The 10959-nt window shown below is 45.3% G+C and overlaps 1 protein-coding gene across 3 annotated transcripts in view; it reads right to left on the reverse strand.

Moving 5' to 3' along the window:
* ADSL (adenylosuccinate lyase) overlaps positions 1-6864 on the reverse strand; it is a 20097-nt gene extending 13233 nt beyond the window's left edge. For 2 of the 3 annotated variants that reach the window (XM_025208938.1, XM_006027670.3), the window contains exon 1: positions 6586-6864. In XM_025208938.1, coding sequence (XP_025064723.1) covers positions 6586-6747 — 162 coding nt within the window. In that variant the 5' untranslated portion in view covers positions 6748-6864. The remainder of the gene's footprint in view (positions 1-6585) is intronic. The other variant, XM_025208939.1, reaches the window with a different exon arrangement.
* Positions 6865-10959: the final 4095 nt, after the last annotated feature.

A 10959-nucleotide genomic window follows, 5' to 3' on the forward strand; every position in this document is an offset into this window, starting at 1 on the left:
GGGGGGGGAACCTAGCAGTAATACTTTAGAGGGATACAGACTTAAAATTACTATCTAAACATTTTTACCTAATATTATTACTTGCACCTTAGACCACTATAGTTTAAAAGCTATTACAGAAAAAATAATGCTGTATTTCTTGGTGTGTTTTCTTCATGCCTTTGACAGTATTTTTTATTGTTCACACTGAATAACAAAAGCAGTTAAATGCTCGTGTTGCTTGGAAAAAATAAAATAGAAAAACATGAAAACCACAAGGCTAGCTACTTGGGAAGTTAACAACATTCCTTAAAATTAAACCTCTACATTTCATGAAGTATTTGCCCATGTGCATAAATAACTAAGTATTGCTTTCAGGTACATCTCCTATAGTGTGAGGTGACAGTATCTTAATAACGTGCTGCTTATTTTTTGTCAACACAGTTATGTAGTTCGGGCCATCTAAGTGGCAGCCCACAGGGGGTTAGCATGCAGCCCCTGGGCTCCCACCCAGGGGGCAGAGCACCATGGTGCCGTGCAATAGAGCTGAAGGTAAGTCAGGGTGCCGCACAAAGGAGTGCACACCCATGTGCAAGGTGCAGTAGGATGCAGGGTGCCTGCCCACATGCATGCAGGACATGCAGCCTGGAGGTCCCATGACCCCTGCTAGTGCTGCCCCATGGTGAGAGGTCCCTCCTGGTACAGTCCATGGAGCACATAGCCCCCAGCCTCTTTGGACAGCCCTGATATAGTCTTGTACAATTCCAAACTTGTGCAAATTATCCAGGTCAAGAAAATGTCTTCCCTGATTCATCAGTGCTTCCATTCTAGGCAGGATATTCAAAGGCTAAGGTTTTGAGACCAACAATAACTCAGTTCCCCCTAGTCATACACTGTAACTTTATTTCAGTGTTTTTCAACCTTTCCAATCTGTGACTAATGCCACATCTGCAATTACTTGATGGGACATCCCTATGACTTGCCTAAATCCCAGGGCCTTTTGAGGGAACAAACAACACTGACCCTGCAGTGACAGCAGGATCTCACATTTGGCTTTGGATTGGGCAGGGGTGTTGAGACGAGCTGAAGGTGTTGGCTACAAATATCCAACTCGGGATCCTTAAAATTCTAGTTTATTAGGCGGATTGAAACACTGTAATCATAAACCTTGGGGCTGGTCCCCGTCCCCCCCACACACGCACATGCACACATATACACACACACAGTAGCAGGCTACAGAGTCAGGTATACCTATCCTACAAGTGCTGGAGTCTGTCGTTGAGGCTTCTTTCAGTGTGGTGTTATCTTCCAGAAGGGGGTCGCTGGCTGGTCCTTCTGGCTGGACAGGTCTGATTGAGTTGGAGATCAAGAGGGCGCCACTGAGGGTCACTTTTCACTGCCTTTTATCTGTCCCTGGCAGACTTTGGTGACTCCCCAGTTTTCAGGTTTGCCCAATCCAGGGGTCATTGACCCTCGTGGGACTTCCCCCCCCCAGTGGCTACTGGACAGCATCGGTCAGCCCCAGGGGTCATCCGCATGTACGTGCAGGTTTGGGAGTCCGCTGATGAATTTAGAATAGGGCTCTGGGAGTGGTCGATCTGGAGATATTCAGCCCAAAAGTTGGTCTCTGGCGTTGATTAACTCAGGCCAGGGCTTCTAGCCCTTGATCAGTGAGAGAGATTTCCCGGTTGTTACATTGTCTTCTATTGAGTTCTTCCCTTGGTTGATCTGCAGCTTCCCAGGTGTTAATTGCTGTGTGCTAACTTGTTACACATTCAGTCACTGATTCACTCCCTCTTTCAGGGGCCAGCCTGATACAGTGAAGGACAGTTTGATTCCTACCCTTGTTAACATTGTTACAATGTATAACTTACTAAAACACATTTAGTTCAAAGTTGAAAGATGAGGAATATAAAATATAAGCTACAAATGCCATGGCACACAAATAGATAAAAATACCAAAATACAAGGGGAGATACAAAATGCACACACACAAATTTCAAAACACAATTCCTTATCTTAAAGTGAAAGAGAGAGGAAGGAAGAAAAGGGGGAAAAAGAGAAACATATCCAAAGAGGGGAGAGCAAATGCAGGCAAGAGGAAAAGGGGGCTTTCTGCTACAAGGGTACTAGGTGACACTTTTGTGGATGTATATTTTACTTCGGATGAAGCAGAGGGAAAAAAGGGTTGTGATGGGTCGCAGCCACAGGGTAGAGATGGATCTGTGGCTGGGCAGCAGCTGAAGCACAGAAGGAAGGAAAAAGGAACTACTTCTTTCTTTCAGTGCCTCCTGCTGGCTCTTGCTCTATAGATTTTGTTAAACATTTGCGTTTTGCAAACCATGGCATAAAGCAGAGGGTATGAGACCTTGCCACCCCCCATTTAAGTCATGCATCATGGATTGGGAAACATCACACTGTTAATTTTCTACCCTGTTATACGCAATACCTTACTTGCAAAATTGACAGCCACAACTTGGCTGTAGAAGCCTTACATATTTAAATCAACCAATCTATCAATCAAAATTCTCATGATTAGCACGGCACTAATGTAACATTTTTCACACAAATATTTGTTTTTAAATCCCAACAATCCCTACCAACCAGTCAGACTACTTCAAAGGTATATAGCATGTTAAAACCTAGTTCGTTCCAAGGCAAGTAGTGAAGTCTTTTGAACGTGTAGGACTCAAAGAAGAGAAGAGAGCAGGTGAGACAGAAGGAGCCTATCAGCTAATATGCCAAAAAAAAAAAAAAAAAAAAAAAGGGCGATATAAAAAAAAAAACAAAAAAAAAAAAAAAAAAAAAAAAAAAAAAAAAAAAAAAAAAAAGATAACCAAAACTAGCATGCTTCAGGAAGCAAAAGCCTTGAATGCCCAGACCAAAATGATGAAGGCACTTGGCCATCTCCAAGACACAATACCTCAAAACACTACAGTGCAGGGCACAGATAATTCTATGGGAAAATGTGAAACTGGGATAACAAGCCAGTATTCAAGAGCTTGGTTTACTCTACTGGGAAAGGTGTTTATGGGGGGTAGGACACCTAGAACAGTTAGAGCTAACAGTCATTTTTGTTCACAAGTACCCAGCCCACCCTGCAAACTTAGTCAAGGCACAAAAGCAGTGGCAATCCCACAGGTAGGACAGAATCAAACCTGTGGAAAAGGGATCAGTTCCTAGTGAAAATCACATCAGATAAAGGGGAGCCAAGTTAAACACTGATGTTGCACATTCACATACATCACATGATACCTCTCTCTCCCCTACAGATGGGGTCATGGGAGATGGAAAGGGAAGAGGATGACAGCATAACTGAAATGTCCCTCAAACTACTGCATCTAATAAAACTAGAAAGACAGGTCAGATGTCCAAAACTCCAGTGCCACGATCCACTGAGCCCTTATTTTCTATTTGTAGATACCTCCTTCCTCCAAAGCTTGTCTGCATCTCTCATGTAATACTGCAAGAAACTATGACTGAGCTCAGTCCTGGACATGTTTGCTCCTAAAGGGCATTAGAAGTATTAGCAACAGGCAGCCAGAATAATCAGTCTGTCTCATGATGAGTGAAAAGATGGACACAGTTCAACTGGGGAGCGGAACAAGACAAAAGTACCAAGAACCCAGAATGGCATTGGGAAGGCAAGTCAGGTGCTTCTTTCAACCCTTTCACTCGATGCAAGAGCAAGGAACATTCAATGACACTGAAATTGAGAGAATTCAAAACTAATGAAGTCACTGGTATTGTTCACTGTGAGATCCATAATATTGATATGATGGATTTCTGGTCTGAGCTGGTACAGCAATTCATGCTAGTGGTTATTTACTGCCAAATTTCTTCCAAGGGAAGGGTTGACATTAATGCCTTTCACTAATGTCTAGCACTAACTTTCACAAGACCAAAAGCTTTAGTACTAGGAGGATACAGTCAAGGATCTCTTAATTTCCTGCATCTAAGTTATAAAACTGGCTAAGCCTTCTGATCCAGAAATAGCTTGAAACAAGCTGGGGACAAGTAATGGGGTGAACAGTCCCAACACTCCTTCCTCCCATAATCTGTTTCCTGTTCAGGACCTCACTGCACTTCATGATAGAAGGCACGGGAAGCTGGTTGTAGTTGCGTCTAACCACTTGTGACTGAACACTGACAGAGCTAACAGGTGCTGAGTGAGAGCGATTCCACCTATTCCAGTCTAGGGCTAATATCAGAGGGCTGTAATTCCTCAGGAATGTGAGCATACAGATAAAAATAAGTTTCCCTTTTCTCGGTGGGGCCAGAGAACTCAAGATGTCACAAAGGCAGGGGGCCTTACTCTCCAGAAACAGTTTAGGCTGAGGACAGGTGCAAACAGGAGGAGAGAAACTCCTAAATCCAGGTTTGGTAGTCAGAGAGGCTGGAGATTTCATCTCAACTCAGTCACCGTCTTGCTATCCAATCTTGGGCAAATCATTTTAACCTATTTTATTCTCCAGCAGTGAATATGGTGATAGTTACCTACTGCAGCAAAGGGATGTAGGAATTAGTATTTGTACTGTCTTGAAAATATAAAGCTCTACACAGGTGCAAAATATGCTAAAATTCTGGAGTTTGTTTAGTCTCAGCTGCAAAAATTCATACCTTGAAGGCAGTGTTCATACAGTAATAACAGACTAGAGCAAGGTATACTTCAACACTTGTTACACTGATCTCTTCTGCCTTTTATCAATATTAACAACACTAAGTTGGCACTTTAGGCTAAAAAAGTTCACTAAACACACCTATATAACTGCACTATTTCACATGTGGTGTCAGCACCCTCTCCTCAGTGGCTGAGGAGGCAACAAACAGTGGCACAATCCCATGGGCCACAAAGGATGTGATGATGGCCCCGTTCCCCTGCCCACACATTGCTTCTTCATTCTCCTGTACAGTGTTAATACATCCTGCAGAGTTGGACAATCACTATAACCATGCATGATAAGGACAGCCATTGGGGTCAAGTGCTGTCTTGACACGTTATGGAAAAATTTGTGCAGCAATGAGTTGTCAACTAGCAATGCAAATGTGTCAAGGCTCTTTGCAAATCTGTTCAGTGCATTCTGTCCTGTTCAGCCACTTCACCATATAGCTGCTTGAAGATTTATTGCACATTTTCCCCTCTGTTTCCAGTGTCTAACTTCTTGGACATACAAGAAGAGATCCCCAACTTCTTGGACTGACAACTGGTTCTTTCAGTTTTACTGAACTGCTCTGTGTGCACGCGCAAGTGTGTGTAAATGTGAGAAAGGTGCAGCAAGCATTTTTGTGATCAGTGTCCTGTTCATTTTGACCCAAATTAGTTCAGTCCCAGAGATATGGACTGCACAGGTGTGAGGGGCTGAGGGTTACCAAAAGCTGCCTTTAGCACAGGTTTCCAATGAACTTTGAACATCAGAATATTTTAGGTGAGGCACATCAGTTGTTAGGACCCCACTACTGGGGGCATTACTGTTTGCTCAGATGATAAAACTCCTTCTTCATCCCAGAAAAACTGTTTACTTTAGCATTACAAAACATTTAATAGGGGAGTGGAAAGTACAGAGGGCAGGGATGTGACCAAAAGGTACTGCTTGGTAGCAGTCATTACCTCCTTTTGCTGAAGAAGCAACAAGATGCATTAGAGGACCAGCAAAGGATTGTATAAACTTGTGCCTGAGCCCCTTTTTTTTTTTTTTTTAAACTTCTTTATAAGCATGGACTAGTATAACATTTACAGTATTTTAAACACCTTTAAAGTGCTAAAAAAACCAAAAGGTGTGGGCAGATAGTGCTGCAGCGCTGTGCGCTATGAACTGGCCTGGATGAAGCAGGGCTGACTGAAGTGCTTTGCAGTGACACTGCCCTGCAGCTAAAGGCAGTCTGTAGGTTACCAATGTGCTACAAATGAGAAGTGCTTAAAAACCACAAATCCTGAGTCTGAAGCGCTTTTTACAAGCCTCTGTCCACAAGCAAAAAAACCCCCAAGGTGGTGGCTTCTCCCATCACTATTTTTTTCCTGCTTGCTATTGTACCACCAAACTGGTCTGGCTTGGCTTGGGCTGCAGACCACGGGGGAGGCACCAGCGACCTCACCCTGCTACAGAAGGAGCAAGGATGGTGCCAGGTACACAGAAGGGAGTTGGCCGTGCTGTCTGGCAGGGGGCACAGGCGCCCTTAGGGACTAACAGTGTCAGCTGCCAGCCTCAAGCCACCAACCAGAGCAGAGCCCTCAACCACACAAAAGCAAATGCGGGCTGGTCTCCTGCCCTAGATCTGCGGGGCTCCCAGACCCCTTGTGCCAGGAGATGGGCAGAACCCCTCTGCCCCAGCGTCAGCCTAGAGAACGCAGCGTGCATGGCGGCGGTGTGCACATGGCACGGCTCGTGCAGGGCACGAGTGCATGGATGGCCCTAGGCCGCGCTGGCACGGGCAGGGCCCGGGCACCCCACCCTGAGGGGCCCTGCCCAGCTGGACCTGGGGGGGCGGGGTTCGTTCCAGGCTCCCGCGCTGCAGCCACCGCCAATCAGCGATGAGCTCCATCCGCCGGGCCGGGGCGGGCAGGCAGACGCACCTGGTGGGCTGCGGGGTGGGGCGGGGTCTCGGTACCTTTTCGGCCTGGGCCAGGTAGAGCCAGAGCCGCCGCCAGGTGCCGAACTTCTTCCTCTCGCTGAAGTTGAAGCCCATCTCGGGGCTGGCGTAGCGTGACACCAGCGGGGAGCGGTAGCGCGCGAAGGCGTCCTCCTCGCCGGGCCCCCCCGCTGTCGCCATGGCGCAGCCACTGCCGGGTAGGTAGCACACGCCACTGGAGCGCGGCACTGTCGGCGGCTAGGTCTCCCCTGCCCACTGTCGTGAAGCACGGCTGGGGGCGGGGGGGACACGCCCCGCCCCGCCCCTCCGCGAGCGCGAATCCGGCAGGAGGGCGGGGCGAGGCGAAGCGGGCGGGCGCCAGGCCGCAGCGCCCTCTGCTGGCGGGAGGCCGCAGAACCGGCAGGGCCCTTGGGGAGGCGGCTCCCGGAGTGCTTCGTGCAACGATGAATAGCGCTGCTGTTATGAACCTCCTCAGCGATACTAGTCCAACCCCCATTCAACCAAACCATTTACCCACTGTGCAAGGCCACATTCAGCCCCTGTCCCTTGGCCACTGAGTTGGCTTCTTGCAGGGCCAAAGGGCATAATCGCTGTTCTCAGGGCACCTGGACTCCAAGGTGTCAAGAGAAGCAGCTCCAGGCAGGGAGAAATGACACAAAAAACCATACACACGGGTTGTAAGGGGCCCCTGCCCGGATACATGCCTGTTCCACATGCAGCCATTCCCCACACTGCTAATTTTCTTGGGTAGGATCTTACACTAAAAGCAGGGCAGCAGTGTGCGCTGCCCAAAACCAAAAGTGTTCAGTTCCAAAACTCAAATTTTCCAGAAAAATTTTCCAGTGCTTTATTTTTCCATGTGAAATTTTCCATTTCTAAAATTGGATTGTTCCGTAAAATTAATTAGTAACAATGAATGGAAGCCAATACAATATTAGGCAAGCTTGGCAGTTTCAAAGTTGTAATAAACGGTTTTGAGGCGATTATCCCTAGGAAGTGAGAGAGAAAGTACATACATGTTTTACTGATTTGTAAACAAGAGGGTAAACACACTCACATAATGATCCAAACCAAAAATCAAGTTATGATTTCACCTAACTGGCTGTGCAGGTCAAATCAAAACCAAAGCACAGCACATCATGCACAGTTCTTTGGGTGTGCTAAAATTAGTCTATCAACAGCTTTCAGTGCCTTCGTTTTTTTTCTTAAATTTAAACAACGTAAGTGAAGTACATGCTATTGTGTGTGGTCTTTACATTTTTACAAGTAATCCAATAAAAAATAATTTTTATATAAAGCTTTTAAATTTGTTTGAATGTAACATTTAAACTACATTAAGTGTGCTGTATTTAATTTTTTTTCCTAATCAAATATTTCAGTTAAAATATTTGTGGCTATTGGGACATAACACAGGAGTACTCTTTAAAGTTTTGTTTACTAAATATAAAAGTCAAATAAACATGTTAAATCAGATCACGCTCAATTTACGGCACTGGAAATTTTTCCAGTTCCAAATTTTCTGGAAAAACCCCATCTCTACCTAAAACCACAGCCAGCTACTGGCCAGGCTCCATGCTGCCAGATTGCCGCCGCTGGACAGCCTAGGTGCTAGCCCCAGCCCCCCTACCCCACCACCTAGGGCAACCTCCTGTGGTACATGTGCATAGGCATTCCCCAGGGACAAGGAGCAGTGGCACAACTACATGCCGTTGCTATCTGTCCTTGGGGAAACTCAGGTGTGCTCATCTGGACACCTCCCTTGAGTTTTTTCCTGAGATGTGATCCAATGGGAGAGCTGTTTTTCATCCTTCTGGCTCCCCCTAGTGCTGGAACTAAATCAGAAATATGTTCTCAAATTGCCAAGCCTGAAAAACACTTCATTTTATAGAAGAGCTGAGAACAGCATGGGGGGGAATATGCTATACCACTGCCCCCATTTATCTGCTGCTTGATTTGAATGGCTCTTGACCAAGTCAAATCACATCAGCAAGCAAGAAAGAACAACAATTATAAAATGCTGAAAACTCATCCTGGGATAAAACCCACAATGAAATACTTATGCCCATACAATACTTCACACTAGCAGTACAGCAGCAGGCTCCTTACAGGGAGGCAAGATGCATAGACAGAGCCATGAAAGGTCAGTCACTCATAATCATTGTGCAGAGACCTGTCCCCACTCAGTTTCCAGTTAGAAAAAGCAACAGGCAGTGCAGTAGACTGAGTCACATATTTAGAAAAGGATGGAGAGATCCCTTCTGTATCATGGAATAAACAGATGGACTACCTGCTGCACAGGACAGTGTTTGAAGAGGGGAAGGAGTGTACAACGTTAGAAGACTGCAGTACTGTACATGGATAAGATATAACTAATGTAGTTTAAAATTTGAATACAAATCATTCTCTAAAATGCCAGCTGAGAATATTTGGGGGGTTAATTCTGATGCCCAGGTAATGACAGCAATCTCTTTACTTGCATATGGCCAGGATAGTGCATTCGGTTAATACATTTTGAGCCATTATCATAGTGGGAAACGGAACTCCAGGGCTAGGAGATATCCTTGAGCTTCCCTTTTCTATGTGTTTATATTCCTCTTCCCAAATATTAGCTGGGAGAGATTGACCATCCCCCCCCAACCCCAGCTTCAACAACTTGCTCCTTGGCTCAACTAAATCTGGAAGGAACCGGCACTTCAGACCCAAGGAGCTCTAGAAGCACAGAGCCATCAACTTAGGTGAAACCCCTCTGCAGCTGAGTACAGCATCACATCACTATACAGCAGGAAGATTTGAAGTAGCAACGCCCAGGCTGGAGTGCCAGTTTACAGCAGTCTGAGAAGGTATAAACTGAGGGCTTACCTGGAGTTCATAGGATGGTCATCAGTGGGAGGTCTTCAGTAGAATCTTCAGTAGAAGCAACCATGGCATCGTAGCAAAACAGAGTCAATGACAAATATCCAAGGTACAACATGAAGTTACAATACCTGAAAGCTGACCAACCAGGAAGATACTCTGAGTAAGCTGGACATGTTGCCAGGATAACACTGAGCCATGATGTTATTGTTAAATATATACCTTTGCACCAGTAACACCCTGAGGCCTTAACTGAGGATACTTCTGTGCTACACAGGTCCCCTTTAGAGGGATGGGAGTGGAACTTGAAATGTGAACAGTCCTTTGAAAAGTAACACGTAGCATTAACTCCTACTTCCAACTTTTTAATTTAATAATAAACTAAAACAGTTTTCTTTCCCCACAGATGTGTATTTGGCCAACCAAACCACCAACAGCAATGGGATAGAGCAAGCAACTGCAACTTTTTCATTCAGAAGTGTTATTTCTAAGTGGATGTCCCTTTAATGCCAACAGAGGCACTGCAGGAGCAGCCTGAATGCAATGCAGCATACATGTGGAAGGAGAACAGTAGCAGTGCATTGGCTTCCTGGATTAAAAGCAAATCAAATTCTTCTGTTTCAGGGAGAAGGTGGGAGGGTTAGCAGATGCATTGCACTCATATTCAGGGAGACCAGAGAGGAAACTGAGCAAACCTGTGCCAACATGCATGTTTTTACCCACTTTCTGCCCCTGCCCTCCCCCCTTCTATTTCATTGCCTGGGGAATGTGTTGCTACAGAATGCTCTCCATTGTCATGTGATAGCACTTAAGAGGGACTGAGCTTCACAAAGGATCTTTAAAACTAAAAGGATGTTTAAAAAACAAAACAAAACAAAACACCCCCCAGCCCCCCACACAGCACTTTTAAAATCAACCTAATGACCTATAATTTACTATATATAGTACATATTGTGTTTATGTTTCTAATATGTAGTTTCACACTGAAGTCACTGTGATCTGGTCCTCAGCCTTTAGCATTCTAAAAATCCTCCTTGAGGCTACTGCAGTACTCACTCTTTTGCCAAGTGCCTCATCATCACTGCTTTGTTTCAGGGATACAGGTTGTAGCCGTGTTGGTCTACAGGCAAAAGGAATCAGAACTCTTGGTAGAGGTGATATCTTTTATTAGACCAACTAGCTATTTGCAAAAAAAATTCTTGCAATTTTTTTTGTTTGTTTGCAAATAGCTAACTGGTCTAATAAAAAGGTATCACCTCTACCAAGAGTTCTCATCACTGTCAGGCAGTTCTGACCATTCTGGGACATGTTTTCTACGGTACACCCAGTTGTATATTTTGTTCACACAAGACTCCCATGAGCTGAGAAAGGCCCCCAATTAGGTTCTTTTTCTATACAGAAATAACTGTGGACTTATCAAGGGTAACCAAACTCCTACAGAGGGGCGGCAAGCAGAGAACAGAAAACTCGCCCCCCCCACACAAGACAGCACGTTCCACATGGCAAAATAAACTGACAGAAAACCACAGTATTAAATGC

Source organism: Alligator sinensis, unplaced genomic scaffold (assembly GCF_000455745.1).
Source record: "Alligator sinensis unplaced genomic scaffold, ASM45574v1 scaffold215_1, whole genome shotgun sequence".
In the NCBI taxonomy this organism is placed as follows: domain Eukaryota; kingdom Metazoa; phylum Chordata; order Crocodylia; family Alligatoridae; genus Alligator; species Alligator sinensis.